Source organism: Argiope bruennichi, chromosome 6 (genome assembly GCF_947563725.1).
Source record: "Argiope bruennichi chromosome 6, qqArgBrue1.1, whole genome shotgun sequence".
Classification (NCBI taxonomy): Eukaryota; Metazoa; Arthropoda; class Arachnida; order Araneae; family Araneidae; genus Argiope; species Argiope bruennichi.
In genome coordinates, this window is record NC_079156.1 from 57,601,899 (window position 1) to 57,629,528 (window position 27,630).

The 27,630-nt window shown below is 29.9% G+C and overlaps 3 protein-coding genes across 3 annotated transcripts in view; all 3 read left to right on the forward strand.

Moving 5' to 3' along the window:
* The window catches only part of LOC129972968 (zinc transporter 6-like), a 76,202-nt gene that overhangs the window by 22,862 nt on the left and 25,710 nt on the right, over positions 1-27,630 (forward strand). The gene's annotated exons all lie outside the window — the stretch shown is intronic.
* On the forward strand, positions 22,225-27,457 carry LOC129972971 (uncharacterized). Its single transcript, XM_056087304.1, has 2 exons — positions 22,225-22,323; positions 26,474-27,457. Exon 2 carries the CDS (start codon positions 26,484-26,486, stop codon positions 27,036-27,038), a length of 555 nt encoding a protein of 184 aa, XP_055943279.1. The 5' UTR covers positions 22,225-22,323; positions 26,474-26,483; the 3' UTR covers positions 27,039-27,457.
* On the forward strand, positions 22,330-23,807 carry LOC129972969 (39S ribosomal protein L1, mitochondrial-like). Its single transcript, XM_056087298.1, has one exon. It carries the CDS (start codon positions 22,442-22,444, stop codon positions 23,567-23,569), a length of 1,128 nt encoding a protein of 375 aa, XP_055943273.1. The 5' UTR covers positions 22,330-22,441; the 3' UTR covers positions 23,570-23,807.

Genomic DNA, 27,630 nt, shown 5'->3' on the forward strand with positions numbered 1-27,630 from the left:
AATAATTTAAATCAAGTCCGCTTCCGTTGAAATGTAAACAATCAGAATACAATGCGCATGCGTGAATTTTCAACGCCAGTTATGGTAACGCGCGTGAATTTTTCTACGCCAGTTGAGGTAACGCTATGTAGATTAGAAATATTTAATTTCCTTTAATCTGTTTTATTTTAATTCAAAAGTACTTCAGAATGAATCTGAAAGATCGATTCATTAACAATGTTTAATTTTAAATGCATCAAACACTAAAACATGAACAGAATCGTTTGAAATAATCGGCCGAAAAATGTTAGCCCTAGCCTCATTGCTGTTGGGAAAAAAATGAAGCCTTACTCATTTGGCGGTGGGGAAAATGAAATGATTTTTTTGGTGGGAAAATTAGTTTTTAATTAATAATTAAAATTTCAAAAAAAGGGACCCCAGGTGCACATTCCCAACCTCCAAGTTATACACGTACCAAATTTGGTAGCTGTAGGTCAAATGGGATTTTCTGTAGAGCGCCAACACACACACACATATTGAGCTTTATATATAAGTATAGATTAACTTTCCAGGAAATATTTTTAAAAATGTTAACATAATGAAAATTGAATAATATATGATGAGCTAAGAAAAGTATTCAGAGTAACAAATTGATCAAACAGTTATCTTTATTTCATCGAATTCACTGAATTCAAATTTATCTTTATTGTGTGTGTGTGTGTGTGTGTGTGTGTGTGTGTGTGTGTGTGTGTGTGTGTGTGTGTGTGTGTGTGTGTGTGTGTGTGTGTGTGTGTGTGTGTGTGTGTGTGTGTGTAATAATTGATATACGCTGAAACACACAAAAATGTAATTCCAAAATATTTTTTCACATTCATGGAGATCTACAAAGAAAATATTTTGATAATTAGGAAACTTTCTCTCACTATACTTCATATTTTAGAAAATAACAGAATAACCCCTTCTTGTCCTTCTCGAATATTTACATAGTGCGCAGGAAGATTTCGGTGTGAAAAGATAATATTTAGTTATATGAAAAATCGAATTGGATCTTTCTCTTTGACTTCCTGTCGATAAAAAAAATGATGCCCAGATCGCATTTCAAATTTCTTTTATCAAGCTCGTCGCATTTTTGAGTTATTATATTCACATACATATTTTTAGAAAAAATAGTCTATATATTCATTGATGAACTTAATCTAATATTCAGATATACGATTCTGACAACAAAATCTATGCAAAATTTCATTATCCTGGTTGTATGATTTTATTTTATCACACTTTTTTAATGCATAGACAGAAAGTGGTGTCTGTCTATTCATTTAAAAAAGACATTTAAGAAAGTAAGTCTAGTGGTAAGGTTTCGGCCTGGGGTCGAAAGGCTCCAGCCTCAAAATCCGATTCTGTAAGTAGATTCTATTAAAGATCGGTCGTTTATGCTGGACAGTGCCCACTAAATCTCTCTTCGTAGAAAAAACATTCTCCCTTTGGTGTGATAAGGAAGTTTCAGTTCAGGCGCCGTCCTCGTCATCTTAAAATTACCACACCACAAATGTTGCTTTATAAACGAGATGTTAATATAACCAAATTTAACTATACGAGCAGATAGACGGATAACAATCAATCTTCTGACATTTTTGGTCCAAATTTTGTTAAAGATTCACAATAATAATAATAAAATAATTTTCCAAATTTCACCTATATAGCTCGGTGCATATTTAAATTATCTTGTTCACTTGCACACGGATAAACAAACAAATCGTTAAACGGATTGCCTCTTTGTGGATTTTCTCTAAATTTTTAACAAAACTTTACAATTTGGTATAAGAGCTGCATACTAATTGACATCTGACTAACTTGCTACATTTTTTATCTATCATGTTTAGAGATTAACACCCAGACAGTCAGAAGTCATTTCAAATGTTTTTTTCTACAATATATTTTATTGCTGAAGGGAAATTCAGATGCCTTTCATTGTTTCTACTAATATCTTAACCAAACTTTTTTTCTCCCTTTGTTCATGAACAAGATATAAAAATTCAGATCATTTCTTTTCTATGTTAAATAAGCCTACAATGTACGACATCCTTTTTATAATTTTTTAAAATTTATATTTACAAATTTAATTGGCATTACCTTCAAATTTAAACAATGGTGGAATATATTTTTTAGTGCATTTATTATTAGATACTGCTATTCTTCCTTGTTATGTAATTTGATGCATAAATACATCGATAGAAAATTAGGGAAATAAATAGCAAAATGAACAGTGCGATATATCTACGAAAATTTGAAGTTTAAGAATATTTTTTGTGGTAATCAATAAAACTTTTACACATATTTAATTAAACATTTTAACAACCAGTATTCTTGGCTAACAAAATGGTCGTCAAAGACGGCTAATTATAAGTACTGTGTATACTGAAAGCCATTTTTCTTAAATTCATACTATGTAGCACCACTTGTATTGAGTCAAGAGTAATTGACTAACAAATAATAAAGGTTTGAAAATTTTTAATAATATATTTTTTATTACAAATATACAAGTGTATAAAATATATAATAAAGTAGTAAAACAATGGGAAGAGATCGAAAAATCGATTATAAAATAACACCTTTACAAATGAGAAACAAGTCAATCTAAATAAAAGATATAAAAAAGTACTTTTATTCAGAATTAAAAAAAAAAATTTTTAACATGGAAGCATCACTATATAAAGTCACTTTCAAAAACGCTATACGACAAAATGAGAAAACGTACTTTACTGTAACTGAAGTAAAAAAAAAAAAAAAAAAATCAATTTCAAAAGATGTTATGCAGAAAACAAAAATAATATGATTTTACAAAAATTATTGGCATCCATTTTTTTTTCTTTTCTGATTAACTTTGTACAGTTGAAATCTTTATTTCTTCAACCATATTTCATAGCCAAAGTTCTTGCCTATTAACATCAAACATGAATTTTTATTTATTGTCTTATGAATTTTTTTTGAAAATCTTATTTAAAAAACTATTGTGTCTACCCGTCGTATAATATTGAGAAGTGAGTAATCATCAAAATACGTCTGTCAGATATTTTTTTAACACTATCTAGTCTGAAGTGTGTTAAGGCAGCGAAAAAAGTTAAAGGCATCACCACATCGGTAACATAAAAATGTTTCTGGCACATATAAATAACTTTTATTATCTCATATAAAAAATATAACTTTCTCTCTTTTAAAGCATTAAGCGAAGCCGCCGTCCCAACATAAACCTGCCTCTTTTTTTTCTTGCAGAGAACTTGAAAGTAAGTAAATGCATATTCTGCAATTGGTATTTTCATCTGTTCTGTTCACCCACTTAACTATTTCATTTTCTTTACTATGTAATAAGATGACGCCTTCTATTTTGGGGATATTTTCTTATTTTAATTCAAATGGTAATCTATTGAATATTTGACTTATCTATGTATTCGAAGTAATTTTAATATTGAATTATAATCATTATGAATGGTTTATTTTTTGCTTACAACTATTAAAATTCGATAAATCGATGCACATATGGTACTCGGGCAAAACAACTAAGCGGTTAACGCTGTAAAAAAGAAGTAATTTATACGTATAAAACGATAGAGTATAAAAAATAAAAAATGATAATTAATTATAAAGAAATTAAGTTGACTTTATAAACTAAGCTTTTAATATTTATGTAGTACACCACACTAATATAAAATAAAGATTTGCTTAAATTAGATCTAGCTTGCATATGGTAGGATTGATCTACGAATTTTTTTTAATATTTAGAAATTGAATCGGACTAAGAACTAATCAATTCTAATAATTTCTGATTGTTAGAATTAGTTTATACATAGTTTAGATTTTTCATCCTTAACAGTTGATAAGTTCATCATAATTTTTTTCAGTTTAGTTAAAATTATCTCCTGTTTTAAAATAACACAAAATCTGATTCAAATTTTGAAAATTAAACTCTTTTCTAGCTAGTATCTTTCATCCAAACAGAAACTAGATGCCAAATTTAACAGCTCTAGCTCAGATAGTGTTTACTAACTTAAAAGTATCAAGTGAACAAAATAATATAGATTTATAGCTAGCCAATTATACTTAATAAAATCATTATTTTATCTAACTATTCTTTAATTCATATATTTTTTTTTCTTACAATTTATTTTTTGACAAATAGGCTAATAACATTTTTTAATCGATTGCCCCTTCTCCTTCTATTGGTCCTAGGCATTTGCCTATTCTGTATAGACGGAAGTGCGTGTATGTTGGCGCTCAGCAGGCTACATCGTTTGACTAAGAACGATCAAATTTAGCATATATATCCTTTGTTGGGTGTAAATGTACCATCTTTTAAATTTTTTTAGAATTTAAATTAATTATAAATTAAACAAAATTCTATCATATTTCTCAATAATTTCAGAAAATATTACGGTATAAAAATTCTTACATAATCTTAAAATTCAAAAAATTATCTTTTCAATTATACAAAAATGTTTTGCCTATAATTGTTTTTCAATTTTTAACTAATTTTTAACAAATATTTTAAAATCTTTTACTACAATAAATTTTATGGATGAACTGCAATTTATATAGTTTTCATTGTTGTTATTATATTTCCTCTTAATTTTTTTTCAACTGTTAATGATAAAATATGAAGATTTGTTTTATTTTTCCATACTGAGTATGTTTCAATATGCTACATGCTTTTAACAAAATTTTCGAATACCATGGTAATTGTAGCTAAAATTTAACTTCAGAAGTAAGCAATGGTGAATATTTTTTTAATGTTCGCACCTTTAACACTTTATTGTAAAGTGTTTAAGCATTTTTAAGACTTTATTGTGTCGCTCTTTTAGTTAGACGGTTTGCTTTCTAATTGTAGTATGCTAATTATTTTTTATTAAATCAGAATTGTTTGGGGGGGGGGTAATTTTCTGATATAGTCCACAGATTATACGATCTTCAAACATAAAGGATTCTTCTTTTTGTTCTTATATTTTTTTTTTTAAAAAAGGTTTTGATTCAGCAATCATGTTACTGAATTAATTGAAATTTAATCACTTCTTATTTCAAATTAATGTACATTTTTTATCCGAGGTGACAGAAAATTAAAGAAACGCATAGCACAATGAACATAATGGTGCGAATTTCTTAAAATTATAAAATTTATATAACTATCGAAATTTGAAAATTAAAAAAAATACTTTGTTGAAAAAGGTGCAAGTAGTAAATTACACCCAAACGGTTTAATTGAAATTTTAAGTAATCGACAATTCCAGCAAATCAGCTGATCACCGAAGACGCTAGTACCTAATAAATAAATATTAACATTTACATCTTCTTTTGGATGTATTCGAAATTGGAAATGTTTTCAAGGAAAATCACAAATACATATATTTTTTGCATTTCACCTAAGCACAAAGCATAGAAATCCTTCTTGTTGTTTACAGCAGAAAAAAATAGATAAAATGGAAGAAAAAGAATCTTCTGAAATAAGGTAGGAAGAACTTATAAATCGGTTTCCTTTTCTGTCATTCCAGAACCATTATCCAGTTCAAGGTTGAATCTTGTTCCGTTGCTCCCAGCACGAATTCCGAAAAAGCAACGAATTATTTCCACCGAAAAAAATAATGTTTTTTTCCTTCCTTAGAACAAATCTGAACATCCCTTTCCGCTTCCCAACTAAATTCTCTAGCTTGTTTTCTTTTTTCTTTGGAATGTAGGTTTGTTCCTGAAATAGCTGTATTTATAATTCTTTATCGTAAATCAATCAAATGATAATCTGCATATGTAACAATAACAAATGTATTTCAATCAGAAGAGATTATTTTAAGAATTCTTATTGAGAAACATGCTTCTGACGTGAATAACAAAAGCAAAGTAGAACATTGTTGCTTATATTATGAGCCTTGTTTATAAACGGGAAGTGAGATTTTAAAAATATTCATCTTATTCAATCTAATTTTATTTTTTAATATTTGTAAATAATTATTTAAGAAAATAATTTTATCTTAAATTATATCAATAAATTTATCTGATGAAATTATTTGGCAATTGGATTCATTCAAGTTTATAACAATGGAAAATTTTATTCCACAATTGATTTACCGATTTTTAAATGAAGAATTTTTTCGCCTCATAAAAAGGAAATGTGGTCAGTTCAAATTAGTAGAAATAACTTCAATAATTCCTGCACAGTACAAGAAAAAATTATATTATTTATTAAAAATTTAAATCAAGTCAAATTAAATTTCTAAGCAATGAATTGGGGAGTAAATTTTTTGATTTGTCATTATTGCTATAAACGTTTATTTCATATACCATTCAATAGTATCTAATTAGTAGACTCACAAATGCAAGTCGAATTACACTATTATGACCTCCTACTTAATAACCGGAGCAGCCACACTTGCAGCCCAAACAGAAGTTAAAGGGTGGGGCATGGATTCAATGTGGGCTTGGAAGATGGCGAAAGGCGTCTTTGACCAAAAGAACAGAAGAGCATCAATCAATTCGCGAAGATTCTAAGGAGGAGGTATCTTTCTATCTGATTTGTTGATAGAGATTTCCCCACAGACTTTCACGGGGATTAAGATCTAGGGAGTTTGGAAGCCATAATAGTAAATGGAATTCTACCTCATGCTAATCGAACCATTTGTTCTTTCCCTCGATATACCCGATTTTCAATTATGGATAAGTATACACGACTTTAAGGGTGCCTTCCATAGGAATAAATGAAGCTGAAGCATACCAAGAAAACATGCCCCAGACAATCACAATGCTTCCTCTACCTTATTGGTACCCAACAATTGCTTGTGGAAGTTTGTTTTTTGATGTATCTCGACGAATATCCCAGCGTTCATCTAGAAAGTAGAAAACAAGATTCATCTGAAAACGCAACCTTTTCCCACTGTTCTGGGTCCATTGTTGAACATTGTGTTCTTGCAATGCATGCTTGTCAGCATTGATGCTGAAATCAGATGTCTGCTCCATTGACCAATCTGCAATAAAGTGGGTTGAGCAGCTTCCTGAATAGCTTTCTGGTGCACTACTGATTCAGTTGGACCGTCAATGTGTCGAACGTAGCGGGTCATTAACTTTTAACCAGGCGTTGCAAGTGACACTAATTATCATTAATGGTCCTTCGTGTTCCACAGTTTGCACTCCTGGACCGTACACCTTCTTGACTCTTCTAGTTATTGTACACATTCATTACGGCCTTACATGAGTACTTCACGAAAGCTGTGGTTTCTGAAAGCTGCCGCCGCATTTTCTGTACCCGATGATCATACCAATTAAAAGTCCGTTAAATCTCATGATTCGCATTACGGCAACTACTGCTATGAGAGAACGTCCTCTAAAAACCTTCCAAAAAGCAGGTTTCTCAGTCTTACCTGTGAATGATTGCGTTTTCGTCAACCTCTGTTTGTAATAATAATATTGTGAATCTCTATTAATAATAAATAAGATAGCACGCGAGCGTGTTGTCCAGTATTTCAAATTAAAATATAAAATTTATCTTGATACTACTTTATTTGCACTGTATGTATTGTAATTAGTTACATTGTAATTTTACAATTAAAGGAGCCGGCGTCCTGGCATAGGGGTAGCGCGTCTTCCCCGTGATCTGGGCGTCCCAGGTTCGAGTCCCGGTTTGGGCATGGTTGTTCTTCTGTTGTTCTATCTGTGAGATGTGTGAATGTGCCCTCCTGTAAAAAGGGGTTGTGCAAGCGAATGAGTGATGCGTGAATAGCAAAGTCGTACTCTTGGCCCTAGTTGGTGCTGCTATAAAAAATAAGAGACGTCCCCCTCAGGCTTAAATCGCTGTCTTCGTAACAGCGGGCTTGTCGGTGGCAAGTGCCATAAGAAACAAACAAACAATTAAAGGAACATTGTGTAATTATTGCAAATTCATATACGGCCATATTAAAACAATATTTTTGAGAGAAGAATTCTCCCTGACATTTCCTTTATGGTTAAACATTAAGGTCTTCTTTAGATACGGGATCTTCATTTCATTGCTACTCTTTTGTTGTACAATAAAATATAATTCGGGTACCAATATATTTCCTGCTCAATTTTGTTGTCTTTTTGTATTTTGCACTTCATGTCTTTGTTTTGGAAACAAATGAAAAAAAATCAACATGGCAAGAATTCAGTTTACTAAAAATTAAACAAATTGCTAATTTTAAAGTTGAATGACATAATTAAATTAATAATGAAGTTGATATGAAGCCTATATATATATATATATATATATATATATATATATATATATATATATATATATATATATATATATTGCCGGAAAGATTCTTTTCTAGAATTATCAGTCTACAATTCTATTAATAATTATACTATTAATACATTATACTAATAATTATACCATCAATTATACAATTCTATTAAAATGTACAACTTTTTACGAAATCCTAGAACAATATAAAGGAAAATACTCTCGGGGGGGAATACTTTAACAAACTTGTTTCGTGATAATATTAAATAATATACAAGCTATAATTAATCATATAGTAGTACTTCAAAAGAAATCTATGATTCAAGTAGTTTACAATTTTCAAGCTCTTAGATTATTTTTAAAAGAAGATTTTGCAAAAATTTATATAATTTACTTAGGCATTACTTATTATAGTTGATGTCATAAAATAAACTTTCGTTGTAAAAAATATTGTTTTTATTATAAAACAAGCAAAGACTCATTGATTAATCTATTAAAAATATTTTTTTTCTTTGTTTATGAAATCAAATCTTTTAGTTTTAATTGTTACATAAATAATCTTTTACATTTTTACATTCCAATTGTTTACTTGATTTTTTTCATACCTTATAATTGTTGTCAACCTTTTCATCATTGGAAACTAAATTCTAGCATTTCATTTTTTCCCAACAATGAGAATCTTATTGTTTCCAATAAGAATCGTTTTTTTCCAAATAAAAAAATAGTTTTATAACTTCCAGCTCATTGAATACAGTGAAAAGATTTTACTAATAGCACACATAGCTTGATCCAACTGCAATTAGTAAATAACGGAATTTCAGCAATGCTGATTCAAAGCTGATCTATCTTTCTAACCACTCAAATTCAAGAACTTTATAAAAATTTCAATAGTTCTCTTGGCAAGTACGTTTTCAAAAAGCGATTAACAATTGAATGAATTTTCTGCTCAAATTAGAGCGTCATTAAAGGTAGGTGAAAAAATATATTCGTTATGGAGACTTTATTTGAAAGACCTGTTATTGGTCACCAATATAATTGCAATTATCAGTTTAATGCAAGAAAAGATTTTGATACTACCTACAGAAGAATTAATCAGGCTGCAAACTTCATATCATACGATAAAAATCCTCATTCAGTCACTAGGGAAGACTTCGCTTTAAAATGCTTAGAATCGAAAGATCACTCAAGAATTTTAAACAAGAAATGCATGCCCTCGGTTCGTAAGTCCAGAAATCTTTCTCAAAACGAAGGTCAGTACGAAAATATCCATCCATCATTGATACAAAAATTCGATGGAACCCCGTCAAGTTTTAAAAGGATAATGCAAGCTGCTGATATTTTACCAGCCAGTCGATATCAGAAATCAGTAACTGCAAAAGATTTCCATCCGAAACCGTTTGATATCAATGACTACTGCTTTACACAATCAATGGATGGCAGCGCAGTTCCTAACCATAACAAAGACAAGCCAGCCATTTTGTCTTCTTTACATGAAAAGGGTCCTTTCGATAAGCAAGCACCGAATAAACACACTGATTATGAAAAAGGCGTTGATGAAACAAAATGTACTTTTCTAAGAGTAATGCAAGCTGTAGACTGGAAAAATCCTTATCCAATATCGAAAACCATTTACGAGTCAGATTTCATCTCAAAGTTATCCAACAGTCCTTCAGGAGCCTTTAATAAATCCCTGCTAAATCCTTCCGCTCAAGATGGTGGATCTTCTTACATTTATAACGATGTATCCAAATCAGGCGAAAATTTTATTTCATCCGGGATGAATTGCAACGATGATAGTACAGCAAGCACTAAAAAGCACTTTGGAAAGAGACATGAGAGTTTACCTATTCATATCTGCAAAAAAGCAGCCCCTTTGCCAAAATTCCAGTATTCCGAACCTTTACTATTTCCGTCAGATCACTGTGAAATGACAACACCATTGGTCAATGCGAAAGACGTATGCAAACAGTGGTCAAAGATAATGGAAAACACTCGATCAAAACAGACCAAAATTAATCAGAAATTAGATGGTAAATGTTTGCCTTGTTATAAGAAAATCATGAGCAGCCCTGAAAAGGATTCTGGACAATCCCAAGCATACACCCCAACGACAATCGAACAAGTGTTGGATAATTGCAAACATCCCAAATGGACAGCCACACTAGAAAATATAAATCCGAACTATTTTAGGCGAGAAGATTTCGCAGGCTCAACTAACAAAAGAGTTTATCAGGCAGGTGAGCGTGTTCCATCGGAAGTGCCGCCACTGAGTGAAACAGCAGAATCATTCCAGAGAACTATAGAATTATTACCCGATGCGAAAGCAGCAGAGAAAAAAGCAAACATAGCAGTACCATCGAAAGCTAAAAGTTATGCAGAATTCACCTCGTCAAACGTTGGCGATTTTCCTTTCACCAAAGAATCATATTTAAGATCTTCCGATCTCCATAATATAATTTCAGGAGACGCGTATAGGGGTTACGGTCTGAATTTGAAATCAGTCACCAAATCGGATTTTATTCCAAAGATGCCATCATATGAAAATGAAACAAATGTATTGGACTGCAAAAGCTCTCCTCGAGTTCAATTTAGGAAAACGAGGTCGCAGTTATTAGATTTACAGTGTCCAAGAAGAGAAGGTGTAATTAAATTTATGGACGATGAAGATCTGACACTTTTACGAAATCACAGACGGTGATTACTTTATGATAGAAACAACTTTGAAACTTGCATTCGCCCGTAATTAATACTGTCCATCCATCACTAAACTCTTTCTGAGAGAATATTAAATTAGAAATCAAGTTAGTACAATAGCATGTTCAAAGCCTATAGCTGAAATATCCATATATTTGAACAAATCATTTTTCACAGTATAAACGAAAAATAGAATATTAACTTCCTGATTATCGTGTTCTTTTCATTTTCTTTTGTCTCAGAAGATTTTTTATGCATCTGGAATTTATTAAAAATTCAGTGAAAAATAAATTAACGTTAAAAATCATGTGGATTAAAAAATTAGTTTCTTAAACTAGACTACATGGTAAGTTTTAATTCGCTTTCATACTAAGCGTACGCTGCATAGTTATTACATACATTTCATCTAAAGATAATCTAAATATAATATTTAAATTGTTAATTGACATATGATTAATTATCATCATCAGTTGCTTTAAAGAAGACAAGTAGCTCTTCAATGTCAGCGGTTGGGGCAAATAAAGATACCCCAGGAGAGACAAAACATTAATACATTTATATCATTGTTTACTTTCTCGGATACGATACTCGGATATAGAGAAAGCATAGTACTCATCAAAAAATTCGAAAAATTGATGAATCTCCACGTTTTCGACCTCCCTAAGAAAGAAAAATACATTTTTGGATAATGTCCGTCTGTCTGTGATAAAAATAACTCAAAAACACTTTGAGCTAGATAGATGAAATTTGATATTCAGGCTTCAAACCAAATTTATAGATTTCTATCAAATTTTGAGCACAATCTGTTCAGAAGAAGGCCGTCTGTCTGGCTATTCGAATATAAGTGAACGCGATAATTATAAAACCAAGAGAACTAGATAGATAAAATTTGGTACACATATTTGCCATCTATAGTATAGGGAAATCCAAAAAGGGTTTGACAATCTGCAGGTCTGTACTTTCAGAAATATGTAAACACGATGACTTAAATATACCATATTTGGTACATGATTTTGCGATTTTAAGTGTAGTTTTATGTTAATTTTTTTGTTTCAATCTATTGGCGTCTGAAATCCAAATTCGATTTTCGGGTACTTTTGACCGCAACCAGTGATGAAAAACCAAAATACTCGCCAAGCATCCTCACTATAGACTCAATAAAAAGCTTATTTCACGCCACAGATTAAAATTTCGTAATTATCGCATGCCAATGCCTTGTGCGACATTGGCATAACATCTTTGTCACAGAGTGTACGTAAAAATTTTGGGGTGACCGCTCCAGCTGATTAAATATGAATATGATGGATGACAAAAATAAATAAATAAATAATCATACCATGTCTTGGAAGCCATCCATCTTTGCTAAACTACAAAGAAAAAATATATTTTACCACAGGTACCAGGTTTGGTTACGCCACTGCTCATCAAGGGTATTAACAGGTTTATGAGACTAAATTAGATCAACATTAGAAATTCTGTAAATGTCAAATTGGTGTTTAAACTTTTGCCAAGTGTATAATTTATTGGAATTTAAAATCCTTTATTGTTCTGGACAAATGTGGTTTCGACTGTTTTTCTTAGTGAACATTTTTCTGTTGCACAATCACTTTAATAAAACTGTAAAACGAAAGTTCAACAACGCTATACAAGAGGATCTGAGATGACAGAAAGTGGGGGGGGGGGGGGTGCATACGCGTGTACGCTCGTGCGTGTGTGTGTGTGTGTGTGTGATATTTTAAAATCAAATTTAAATTCTAACTGATTTCCAAGTTTTTATCTTAAATTAGCCCATGTTAACTTCATTCCAAAATGCTCTCTTATTTCCTGATTCAATTCCCACTTTTATTTAATTATTTTTAACATGCCCTCCAGAAAGCTGATGACTTAAGTATTTTCTCTCGATCCAAGTTATTCAGTTGTCTTACCTAAATTCTGTTTATCGCATACATGAATCTTTTTTAAAAGAGAACAATGCCATAAAATCATAGTGCTATTAAAAAATGTATATGTCCGTTTCATGTCTCTCCTTAATTTCACAGTATTGTAACTTTTTATTCATCTTGTGAACTACCAAAATATTAAACAGAATCCTGTTTCTATAACTTTTAGTAAGTCACGCAGTTAAATATAGGATGAAACAATGAAAATAAGGTACTTTGGGATTATCTCGACGACCTGTCAACACTCGCGAAAATACGCCAATCCTTTCGCTATCTTTTCGCCGCCTTTTGGCGATAATATCAGGTGTGACGAAAATGGTCGACGGAATAATCCCAAAGTACCGAAAATGATTTGTATTTCAGCTCAGTAACGTTATCTATTGTTGGAAATCAGGAAAAAAAAATTTAAAAACTGCAAAATTCAGACTGCTAAATTTAGATAATTAAAAAGACAATTTTTTTAAGTTTTGTGACGGTGTAAAAATTATTTTTGTTCAATAATACTTTCGGAAGTTATCATGGAAAGAATTGCAAAATTCAAACTAATTTTTAATTATTAAAATTCTAATTAAAATATTTTTTTAAATCGCTTCGAGTTGAATATTTATATTTTTCAAGGTATATATGTGCCAAATTTAGTAGCTATAAGCCAAACAGCGCCATCTGTGGAGCGCCAGCACATACAGAACATTCATCTAATGTATTAAAAGAGATGAAAGCTCATGACTCCGAATATTATTAATGGTCACTTATCCTTTTCACCACGCTCCATTTTTAAAAGAAATCGCAAAATAAAACCATGAAACACCTTCCAAACTTATTAATTGAACTTATTTGTCCAATTTTTTTTCTGCGAACAGAGTTTTTATTGTACAATTTAATCTAGCATTTTCATTTGGTATGATAAGAAGTGGTTCATTAAAATCGGTCACTATTACTAACTTAATGTAATTAATCTTCTAATCTTCGTGGGCAGTTATTAATGTATTAATTTCATACCAACAAAAACAGCACATTGTTAATATTTTTTATACCATCAATATACTGTATTAAAATACCGCTGTTTAAACATCTTAATCAAAATCAGCTTTTACTTAGAAGGCTTTGTTCTTGGCTCTTCTTTTTGTTTTTCTTTTCTCTCCTCACTCCCCACATAATTCAGACGATCTGGGTAATTGGTTTTTCGGATAATTGAAGTTCGGAACTCTGAAGTTCTGCTATAATAAAATACAAATTTAGCTTTAAAAACTACATAATTATTAGAATTCTTACTTTTTTATCCTTCAATATTTCACGCTTTCAAGGATTTAAAATTCGAAGCTAATTATAAGAGCAACGCATTCAATGGAAAGTTTAAGAAACTTTCAAGCTCAGTGCTTTCGGCTGTCGATCTGATCTTAAGTGCAGCGCCCAACCGAAACAAATAGAAAGTGTCCAGTTTAAATATATAAAGTGTGAAAAAAAATAAGCTCGAGAAAAGTTCCGATTAGTTTTGGTCATTTGCACTCGTCCATTTGTGCCAGGACTTACAATGTTACATTCAAAACCTATGCCGTTATTTAGAAATGTCAACAACCTACTTATTCTCAAAAATAATCCAATAATAGAAAAGATTTTAAAGCGTAAATTTAGGTTATTAGTAACTATATGCTTATCGTGAAGTGTTTATTTTCCAATAAAGACTCATTTTCTGTCAATATATTAAATTTTTTATTATTATTATTAAACTAGCTAAATGGTTCACCAATATTATTGGTTGTAGTTAATTTCCATTAATATGTTATGCATTATTTTGATGTTTATAAATTACGGAAAAAAATTTTCACCATCAAATCACCTTAGACTTTGGAGCCATATTATTTTAATAACCTTTCACTTTTTCTGTTTATTATATGAATGAACCATACTAATGTAGTCAAATACCAAAGGCCGCGGTGGCCTCGTGGTTAGGTCTCGGGTTTGGAACCGGAAAGTTTCAGGTTCGAGACCCGATTCCACCGAAGAACCGTCGCGTAAGGGGGTCTGTTGCACGTTAAATCAGTCCTGACCAAACGTCCTCCCGCTGGTGTGGTGTGGAGAAGGGGGTGCCAGCTCAGGTGTCGTCCTCGTCATCTGACCGCGGATCAAAATGACGAGGTCCGTCCCAAAATAGCCCTAGTGTTGCTTCAAACGGGACATTAATATAACTAAACCAAATCAAACTAGTCAAATGCCATGACATTAGAAGACAATTAAAAATATAACTGTCCAGATAATGTACCTTCTAACTACACTACTTCTTTCACCGTAGCTAGACTTAAATATTCTTATGTAAACTAGGCAAGCAGTAAATAATACAGAATCTTTCGTTAGCATTCAGCAATAGAAGAAAATCACTCGAAATATTATAAGTTTTCGCGTGAAGAGTTGAGTTACAAAAAGTTTTAAACTTCATTGCAAGAATGAAATAATTTGCTAACAACTGTGCAAAAATAATTTTTAAATATTGAAATTTAGAAGGAAAAAAATTATTCGACAAATAAATGATATAAAAGTGATTTTTTTGGAAGGCTTTTATAAAGTCTCAAGTCATTTTGTATAATGATGTTTTGAAAAGTTATCGAGGGGGGAAAAAAGCGAACATTTTAGTAAATTTTTAAGTAATAAGAATTTTAATAAAAAAAATATCTTCATTCCCACTCTTCAAAGTACATATGTGCCAAATTTGGCAGCTCTAGGACAAACAGCCCTATTTAGACTGCCAATGCACACTGACAGGCTTATTTACATATTCTCCCATATTATTAACAGAAATAAACTACGTAACGGAAAAAAGAGTCTTAATTCTTTTGCTCATTTAGTGCATTATGTGTGTAAATATGATTTCTATTTTTTTTTTTTAAATTGAAAGGAGACATTTGTTTCTTATAAAAATTTAAGATCGATTTATTCGAAATATTTTTCTTAAGAAACTACAACATTTTTCTTACTTTCTGGTAACAAACGAATTTGACAAAGAAAAAAATTCTCCTTTTTTAGATGCATTCTAGTTTTTAAATCAATTTTTAAGATATTCGTAGAAATTGAATCCCTCTCTAGAAAGGGCATTCTGCATGTGGTGAAACAAACAGTAGTCTGAAAGAGCAACATCTGGTGATTACGGTAGATAGAATAACACAAAACATCAAAGAGTTTTTAAAGTTTTTGTCATCGGTCTGGTAATCTGTTGTCGAGCGTTCTGTGTTGAAAAATTACCTAGTCATGTCATTCTCCGTATTCGGGAAGTTTCCCCTTCAATTCTTTCTTTCAAATTGATTAATTTTTGCTTACGTCATTCATCATTTCATCAAGTAATATGCATCCAAATCTAATCTTGGAATTTTTTGGTGGTTCACCATGCTCCTTGTCAAGTGCGTTGAAATCATATTTTTTTTAAAGCGACGAATCTTTTTTACATGTTACATTCGTTGGGGCATGTTCATCATAGAATCCAACAGCAACCAAATGTGTTTCTGCTGCAATTATTTTTCCAATGAAAGGACATAATGTAATTTTTCACAAATACTTTTTATTTTGGTAGAAAATTTCACATGCTATTTAAGCTAATGAAAATGTTTTTTCATATACTATCAGGAATTTATTAGTTTATTAGCCCATTATTTTTAATATTATTATTTAATTATATTTACTATTTAATTAATTAATATTATTAAAATTTTTATATTATTTAATTATTATCCGCTAATTTTTAAAGCTTCTTATCAAACTTTTCAAATAAAACTTTTTCGTTTTATTTACTGCAGTGCTACTAACGCCATCTATTGAAAAGGAGCAAAGTCATATTCATACAACCAAAAATAAAGAATAATCGTTATGGTAAAAAAAAAGATAGAGAGAAATTGTTTCTTAATTGTTCTTAATAATTGTTTCTTAAAAATTAAATTCAGGGATATGCGTAAGTAATGTTGGTAAAATACTTAAAGTATATAACGTAGAGTATAAGGTTAAAACAGAGAAAAAAAATTATAGAATTTTATTTCCCCAAATTCATGTAAAAAGTTAAAGTTTTAACCTGCTAAACAGATGGGATATAAAAATATAAGGAATTTTGTATTAAATTTATAAAATATTCAATATTTTTCACAAATGCTGAACTTAATTTTAAAAAATGCTTGTCTTAGATAGCGTGTATTATTAAAAAAATATTACAATAAGCTAAATGCCGTTCATGACTTAAGATTAAATATATCTTCATCTGAACTCAATTTTATAGAAAGCTACAAGAGCCATTACATTGAAGCTGTTCACCATTTGAATAGATGATTATCATGATGGATAGTTGTCAGTTTTCGTTATAAATTAGAGCGATTTTCGCTTATTTCAGTGCTTTTTTCATTTGCTCGGATGCGGATTTAATATTGTTAAAAGCCAGTGGTGGTTGTCTCTCCGAAAGAATTTCGTACATTCCTTTGTAAAAATGTTATCCTCCTTTCGTCCCTAACTGCATAAAAATTATGAACACAAGTGTGCAGATTTTTATTTATAGAATTTCACATATGAATATTTTGTATTTCTTTCTTAACTGGGTCTGTGTTTTGGGTGCTTTTTTTTTACTGACTTTTACCAAAATTTGATATAAAAATTACAACTTTAATTAAAACATCACATACTAAATTTCATTTGTCTAAGTCATTATATTTTTTTCATTATCGTATTTAAATGTACAGACTAAAAGATGGCAAACCCTTCGGTGTCGGTTTTGATACGCTTCTATTAGATGGTACTAAAATTACCTTAGATGGTACTAAAACGGTAAACCAAATTACATTCATCATGTTTGCATCTACTCGAACAGACGAGATAACTATTAACGATCGTTCCAGAAATGGATTTCGTACAAAATTTAACAGGAAACTACTAATTCGGTATAAAAACCACATACCAAATTTCACCTGTCTAACTTAAAGCATTTTTGAATCATCCTGTACGTAGATAGATATATATATATATTTCCAAATATGTATTTTTCGATTGAAGGAAGTCTGAAATGGGGAGATCTCTCAAAATCTTGACAAATACAGTACTTTCTCTTAGTACATACTTCATATACGAAAAGATGAAAATGGAATAAAATATAAAATCAAAAAGGAATCCCACAAATATTATTGAATAACTTCGAGTCTTTTGATTCTTAAGCTTGTCTATATTATTAATGAAAACTTCTTCAAAAATATACTGTGTTTTTTATAAGATGCAATACTATATACAAAACACTCATAAAATATTTTAAACGTTTGTCTTTCTAACTTTAATCTAGCTATATTTTATATCTTTGATTCAGAACTCATAGTTTTGAACCGTGGTCAAACAATGGAGACGAATTCTGAGATTTCATTTTCATTTTTCATCCCACAAAGCTTAAAGATATTTAACTCCAACTGTCGATTTCGTGCATTGGAACACACTTCCATTGAAGTTTAGCGAAACTTTGATCTCCAGTATTGAAAAAATGTGCTCATCGCAGCCGCTTAATTTCAGTGTTTTGTTAAATGTTCGGTGCGAAAACGTTTCAAACGAGCTTTATTCAAGAAAGTTACTTAATGAATGACGTTCCATCTCAGATATAATTTTGTGTGAAGCAGAAAAATGCCATTTCGAAACGATTAGACCATATCAATGAATCAATCGTTAAATTGAAGTATCATCTGATGGCTAATACAAAGAAGCGAAGTCGGATACAGTCGTTCCGTATGAATCTCGAATTACAAGAAATCATTTTCACTTTATCTCTATCACCTAAAAAATCTGAAGACAATAATGATCGTTATATCTGCTAAAACTAATGCAAATTCGTCAAGCTTGGGAAGAGTTAAATTGCTACAATGATATTATAAGTGCCCTGAACAATAGATTTGTTGAATGCGTATAATTTCATTGCCGTAGAGAAAAGATTTTCAAGTTTCATCTATATCGATTATTCCCCTGTCTAAGACTCCAATAACATTTTTTTTTCGTAAAATCTATACTAATAATAAATGTGAGTATGTGTGTGGGATTGGTGTGCATGCGTTGACGATCTACAGACAGGACCGTTTAACATACAAATACCAAATTTGAAGCATGTATAATTTGGTCGTCGAAAATGTACACCTCGGAATGATTTTTTTTTTTTAAATTTTAATCTTAATTTTTAATTTAAAATTAAAAGAAATGTTTGCATTTTTTTCGTGATAACTTCCGAAAATATTATGACACAAAAATAAATTTTGCACTATTTCAAAATTTTAAAAAATATCTTTTTAATGATATCAATTAAATAACCCTACAAAATTTTATTAAATTTTGGAAATTTTTAAAAAATATTTCTTTTGCCTAATTTCCAATAATGGATTACGACGTTCTCTGAAGTTCAAACTATTTTCATTGCTTTATCAATTATCTGATAGCTTGATTTTTTGCTTTGTTAAAAGCTAAAGAACAAGTTTTCTGTTTAATATCCATTGAGTTTATGAGGTATAAAAAAATGAAGTCACAGTATCTTGAAATTTAGAAAATAGTTAAACCAAATATTCACTTTTTTGATAGCACCATGATGTTATGGGATAGATCTTCATTAGAAATTTCATGTGTACAATAAACGGAGCGAGAGTAAGAGAAAATTAAAATAATATGGCTTTTATATCTGATAATTTGGCGGAATCATGGGTATGAAGTTACATTTACACGATTTAAAAAGATTAAATATAATCAGTATTTCCAGCAAACCAATTAATCGCGAAAGGCGAACAATTTTAAATAAAAAGAAAGATCCACTCTATTGCGGATAAAATTGAGAGAGTTATGAAAAATGGAATATTATAAATATCTTATAAAAACGCCAGATTTTAGATCACTCCATCTACTTTTTCAGAAACGATACATCAATCAGTGCCCAGAGTTTTTTCCACTGTTGACCTGCTTAAGATTATGTTGATTGCTCGAAAATTCATAATTCGTTCAAATTTGATCGTAGAAGATAGAATTTTTTTATCTATCTATTTATTTATTTAAAAAGTTGTCTGTCATAAATATTTTGCAGAATAGGATTTCTTAGGGCCAAAGGACTCTATATTATTTAGATTTCAAAATTTTTTGAAGCATATTTATTGACTGGAACAAAATGAAATATTATTATTTACGTCATTTAAATTCTCTGAGAAGCAAAACAAAAAACTGAATTTTATCATGAATCAGGGAATTTTTTACTATATAATTATGTGAGATATTGCATAAAATGTTCTGTAGTGTACGATTTCAATTTCAAACGATTATGTATATATATATATATATATATATATATTTGAATGATTGGTTTCGGCAAGAAACGATTTTATATTAAATGGAATTTAATCACTTCTGTTTTAATTTAAAGTTCACATTTTAGGCTTCAGAATTCTATAATGTCTTCTATAATAGCAAAATTTGAAGCTCGAAAATTATATAATGAAGTAGTTATTAAAAGATTAAGCTACATAAAATATTTAATTGGGAATTTTAGCGAACATTAATCCCGACGAAACAATTGGTCGTCAAAAGCGACTAGTAAACAGTAATTTGTAAAGGTTAAGTAAAAACGAATAAAGCATGTTCTTTACATAAAATTTTATTGAATTAATTTTGGTAAATATAAAAAAGAGATCTTTGAATTGGATGTGTCTATTAATTATTACATAATAACATACTACACAATTTTTTTCATATCCTAGAATTAAATTGCCACAATTGTACTCATTTCCCTGAATTTAAAGCAATGCTTTGAATATAAGATAACAACTACACTTCACAAGAATAAGAAGTTGAAATTGAATTAAATTTTTGTTCATGAAAATTATATTACATCTGGAGGCAGCCCTGTAAAGCAGTCTAAACTCTTCGCAGGCCTTGATACACATTTTGGAAATTACAAATATATTGTTTGCCAATGAGTTCTTAAACCCACCGCTCTTTTGCGCATGCGTTAGAATGGATTTAATTCGACAAAACAGGGGAAAGAGGAAAAATGAAAAGAAGAGATGTTTGCAATTAACAATAAAGAAATTCTGGAAATGCGCCCATCCTTCCATGTTTCACCCCTTATTGAAATAGGATCATAGAAAAGATATCGTTTTAGGGTACTGAAAAGAACAGTATATGACTTTTTCTGGGTTGCAACTTCAATCATGAATGGATTAAAGTTTTTATAATCAGCAGAATTTGTGTATTAGTGCACTTCATTTCCTTTTCTTTCTCTATTTCATCAAATAGGTGATATTTACAAAATTAGATCACAAATGCAAAATAGTTTCGGTACTCCCTCTTTTTATACCGAAGCGTAAATTCGGTAACGACGAAATGTTACAATGTATCTCGAGTAAATTACAAGGTCCTCCAGGCAAACGACCAGAACATGTGCAAAAAACTATCATCGATGTCGAAGCCCCATAATTATAAGAACCTTTCTATATCTATGAAGGGTAGGATAAGTGCATAAATGTGTAGGCACATTTTAGAAATGAAAGAATTTTTCTCAAGATTGCTGCAGTGATAATGCTAAATTTGTTTTATTGTATCCTTTTTCATTCGACTGAATTACTATTAACTTACACAAATGAATTTAGGAGTTAAGCTTTCATTACCAACCCTTTAATTCACCTAATCAAAGTATATCTGCGTTAAAAAATTGTAATACAATCTTTGGGAATTTATAGATAAAAGAATGAAAAGTTCTCCCGAACTTCCTCACTTTTTATTAGTATTACTGTATTATAAAATGAAATAGAATTCCACTAAGCCAAAAAGATTTATTCAATATCTTTGAGTCTTTTCATTGAAAATGATTTCAAGTGTTAAACCTGCCATACCCTGGGTAGTTCTTTAAAAAGATTAATGTACACAAAGAATAAAACATATGTAAGACAATTAAAATAGCATTTGAATAAATCATAATCAATAAGTCATATGCAAAACATTTAATTAAACTTTAATATAATAAAGAACCCCGAAGAATCAGTTGTTTGTCTATATAATCGCAAATATCTTGTTCTTCATTTGTCAGACATCATATTGTTTAGAAAATTGACTATAACTCATAATCAGTCTTATACTGATGTAAAAAGGGAAACTTAAACATCGAATTTTTTTAATAATAAACAAAATGTATTAGCTGATCATCGAGCAGGTAAACATGGAGTCTAGTGTCAGTCCAACTATATCAATTTAATAAGATTCAAAATTTATAACCTTTTACTTAAAATACATTAAATTATCACAATAGTTCAGTTTAATATAGTTTAACATAATTTTTTGCAAACAATTTTTATTTAAAATGAAATTTTTTAGTATTATTTTATTTTGTGTTAAGAACTAAGCCTTGAGGGTGTGGCATTTCACAGCGACCTCTATTTCAGCAAAACATTTCGCAGAAAAGGATCAGGAGCGTGCAACACGACATTGTGTTTACCCGTAAACACATAGCAGGTAATTTTTGTCATGTTGGAAATAATTATTTTTTAATTAATTTAGTTTTATCTCAAAATAATCTTTTTGTGAATATTTTGTTACTTTATATTTCTTCTTTACTCATTTCGTGACCACGATGTTTACAAAAACATTGTTTCCCGTATTCGTTAATTATTCTGTTAAAGTTCTCCAAATAAATACTCTAGGATCAAAGTATAACAAAATTAATGCAGCACCAAGTTTGGATATTGTACGCTATGCAGCTAGAAAAGGAACTCGAGCTGCTGCATTAGCTAAAAAGAAGGCTCAGAAACTTGCACAACAAAATAAACCAGAACCGATTCCCAAACATCTTCAACGCAAAGTAAGAGTATCAATTGAATTGGAAAGGAAAAGATGTACTGATGAAAATTGGTTGGACACTCAGCCGACTGATAATGTTTGGAATATGAAGTTATTTCGTGGAAAGCCTTATCCATTTGCCGAAGCCATTAAAATGCACAGAGATGCGCATGTGCCTGAAATGTTAAACGATCCATCTGCTCTTGTATATGCAAACATTGAACTTGACTTGAATTTGAAGAAGAAAAACCGTTATATAGAGGATATCACCGGTATATTAAGTTTCCCTCATGAATTCAAAACTGTAAGGAAAAACAGAATTGCAGTAATTTGTAAGAACCCAGATGATCAAGCTGCAGCTACTGATGCAGGTGCATCTTATGCTGGTTCAGCAACACTGGTAAAACAGATTTTAGCAGGTTCAGTATCAAAGGAAGATTTTGATTTCCTCATTTGCCACCCAGATATGTTAAAGGAAGTAAATGCCCTCCGTGGCATTTTAGCAAAAAAATTTCCAAATACTCGTAATGGACTGTTGAGATTAGATATAGCTGAAGCTGTTAAAAGTTTTCTTAATGGTGTTGAGTATAACTTGAAGCGTAGTAACCTTGAGATTGATTTTGGCTGGGTAGATATTCCATTTGGACGATTAGATATGCCTATTGAGCAATTAGAAGAGAATTTCAGGTTTGCATTGAACAGCGTTGAACAACAAAAACCTCCCAATGCTAAAAGTATACTGTTTATTCTAAGAACTCTCCTGTTCTGTGAAAATTCCAGGGAAAGATTTAAAATTCCTCATTGGGATTATTTACCAAATTATCCTGTGAATGGTGTTCTTAGGGAAGAGGTAGAAGAAGGGGAAGTTCAAGATGAAGAAACTGTTAAAACTGCCCAAAAAGAGGAATCTGCTCAACAATAAGCATTTATTTATTAAAAGACAATATGGCATTTAATGTCCAGTACATCATGTTAATTTTTTATTGTCATTAGAAACTTTAATACATACATCTTCCTTTAAGTAGAAAAATGAACAAGGAAATCTGTTATTTCAAGTTAATTTTGTATTATTTTACAAAGATCAATGTTTGTATAAAAACCACCAGTTAGTTCTTTTAAATTAATGTATAGTAAAAGAATAAATAAAATTATTCAATGAATCCTCACTTTTTATTTAATAGTGAATACATATTATATATTTATTAAATAAAGATATGGCAGTGTATATTCAGTTACATACACAGACTGACACAATTGTCCATATTTATGTTTTTTTGCCCATCATCTATGGAAAGAAATATGATATCTTATTATCTAAATGAATATACCTTGGTTCTTTTAGACTGAAAAATATAAGTGCATGCATATATATTTCTAATTTTATTTCCATAAAATTATTTCAATTTATAGAAGAAGTATAGAGAATGTCATTTCATAGCTTAAATTTTATTGATGCAAAGAATAAGTTAATTAAAAAATATTTGAAAGAAAATCATAGTAATTATCAATGATATATTTTTGAAAAATTATTTGCAATGATTATTTTTTAGTTTATACTTTTATCAAATTGTTAGTAAAATGTTTAAATAATTTGGATATCAATATATACTTTAACATTTATTAAGCCAGCATCCTGGCATATGGGTAGTGTATTTTCCCCGTGATCTGGGCGTCCTGGGTTCGGGCATGGTTGTTCTTCGTCTATTCTATCTGTGAGATGTGTGAATGTGATGAGTGAGTAGCTAAGACGTACTCTGGGCCCTTGTTGATGTTACTAAAAACAAGAGACACTCCCTTGGCTTAAAATCGCTGACTTCGTCAGTGAGCTTGCCCATGGCAAGTACCATTAGAAACAACAACATTTATTAATGTATGATTAAAAAATTATTACAGATATAAATTTTTAAAAAAAGGGAGGATTGCTATGTATCTTAACAGAAATAATACCTATTACATAAAATTTAAAATGTTTTATAGAAGTAAAAATCTTATCTTGTCTGTTCAGAAATAATTAAAATTGGATCCTTTTCTCACAGTAAAGCTGTTTTGTGAGGGAAAAGGTAGTATATTCTAATAAATTTTATTCAAAATTGTTTGGCTTTTTAAAAAATTTGCTTCCTTTTATTTCAAAATTCATTTTAAATATTTCATTTTTTTTTGTCAGACGCTTACTAGAACATTCTCTAAAGCAGAAGAAATTTGTAATGGTTCACAGATACATTTCTTATTCGCAGAAAATAGTGGATTTAAAAACTTGAAATTTTTTCTGCTTCCCTTCCTTTATATGTTATGACAGTAATAGAAATGAAGTAAAGATTTTTTATATATATATATTTGTTTATTTACAAAATCATGTTTAAATATTTTTCAGCATTTTCTTTTTTAATTCATAAAAGAATAACTAAATCTAGTTCTTTCAAGTTTAGAATTGAATCTTGTTTCATAAACATATTTCTTTTCACAATGGAAAATTTTTTTTTTTGTTCAAATATTTACATAATTTTTCTTATATCTTTTTAATTTGTATAGCCATACATAATTTAGTATGAGTGATTAAATTCTGCCTTCATAATTATTATGTGATGTTGAATATTAAACCTATAAATATGTTGTGGGTTGAATTAACCCTTCCCATTATATAAAGAATTATTTTTATTATTTATCCAATATTAAATTGAGTAATCTCCATACATGTATTTAATATACATTTCCCAAAGTGCAGATCACAGACTTGTTGTACCTTGAATGTGCTTAACTTGTTCTTAAAATTAAATGTTAACTTTTAAATTGATTGAAATCTTTTTTTTTTTTTTCCCTCATAAAATTGAAAATATCTAGGAAGAAATACTGAAACTCGTATTTGTAAATGGATCATTGAAGCCACAACTATATTTTAATTTATAATTATTTAAATGAAAACCTTTAGCTTTAAATTTTATAGTTATTTCTTCTGATTAACATGTTTCATATGAATATAGCATATTCTCTGTTGGAGATAATGTATTAAGTATTTAGGAGAAGAATACTATAATAAAGTTTTTTTAATCCTTGAAATATTGCATGTTTCTTCAAGACATAATATCACAATTTTAGTTTCATTATTTTATGCTAAAAAAGCAATCTTGAAATGCAGCTAATGATATGAACAGATATTCTTCAAATGCTTCTCTTGCCAAATTCTATTTTTTTTATTTCTGCGATTGACTTCTAAGCATGCATTCCAATGCTATGAAAGAATATTTAATAAATAATTAATGGAAATGCCAAGATAAATATTAGAAGACAGAATATTTAAATTATCTAGACTATCTTATGATTGTTAGAAAAGAATGTTAATAATCTTTTCTGATGACTTAACTGGAAATACTTTACATAGTTTAAAATATTGGCTCCATTTTGTAAGGATATTGTAATTTGCTGTGTCAAATTGAATCATTTACATTTGACAACTTGTAGTGCAATAATTGATTTTCTTTTTAAATGTTGCATTAGATATTTCTGTTCTGTTTTGGAAGTTTCTATAATGTCTTTAACGTCAAGATATTATTTTGGAGTTATTTCCAAATCCACGACTGCAACCAATTATGTATGTGTAAATATTCCTATATTGTTATTTAATTCTAAAAAAAAAAAGTTACATTTGTTATTTTACAATATGAAAGAATTGATCTGAAATGTCCATGATTTTATGAATTTTCAAATTTCAATTCTCTTGTGCATTTTATTTATTTAATGTTATACAAATTCTGGAAGATAAAAGTCAGTATGCTTATTACATTTTTAACAATCTAATCTGTCACTTATTAATACTTTATTTCTTTTTTAGTTTTGTTAAGATGGAAGTTGATGCTGAAGATGTAGAGAAACAACTGGTAACTTATCTAGAAAATATTTTAAAATGCCAAATTATTCCAATGAATTACATGAATCTCAGAAACTTGGTAGAAGATGCTCCACAAAATTTGAAACTATATGATTACATTGAAGAAAAATATCCAGATGCACAATTCTTGGATTTTCTTAGAAAATATCCGCACAGTTTTACTTTGAATCCCAATCGCACTGTCATTCTTACACAAGGTAACAGTTTCACTCTTCCATACATGAATTCATCTCAAACTTCGAATACAAGTTATGATGAAGTTGATGCCCATGATAAAGGAGAATATGTCTCGAATTCTGAAAGTAGTGATTCTGAAGATGAACCTCAGAATGAAAGAAGCCGTCTCATTCAAGTGGAAAATAGTTCTGGAAGACCCAATAGTCATCCTTTAGATGATTCAGATTCTTCATCCTCTTATTCGGATTCGTCGGTTGATGTATTTTCTTCAGAAATTGTTCAAACTAGCGATTCCGTGGCCAGCAGCTTGAGCTCCAACAGTGATGACTAAGGATTTTGCACAAATGTTTAAATGCAGCTTTTGCAAGAAAAAAACACATTTTTGGTGGCAAAAAGTATACACTTTTCCGAATTTGGAGAAGCTTCATTCTTTTATTCCAGAAAAAAGTGTCAATATACACTAAATGCTTGTTAATTGTTAAAATTTTATATCTTTAGCCAAATTTATACTCAGCAGCCATTTAATATTTCCTTTTATATGTTATATATTGTAATTCTTAATGCTAGTCAGATTCGTCAAACTTCAAAGAATTATTGTTTATACAACACTTATAAAGATATTCATTGTATTCCAGTAAAAAGAAGTTGCAAGTTTATTCTCTGTAGCTATATAGTATTTTATATCATGTTATTACATGTTTATATGCTAGTCTGATGCTTCACATTTATAAATTAACATCTTTAAAAAAATAAAGGAAGTGTTCAGTTCTAAACTAATCAAATTTTTTTCACTTACCATTGTTTCTGCTATCAATACAAACTGCTAATCACTTTTTAAAAATAATAAGTTGTATTGATTGCAATACAATTTTCAGTTAAGTGACATTAAATTAAGAAAAAGCATAATTAAAATTATCAGCATG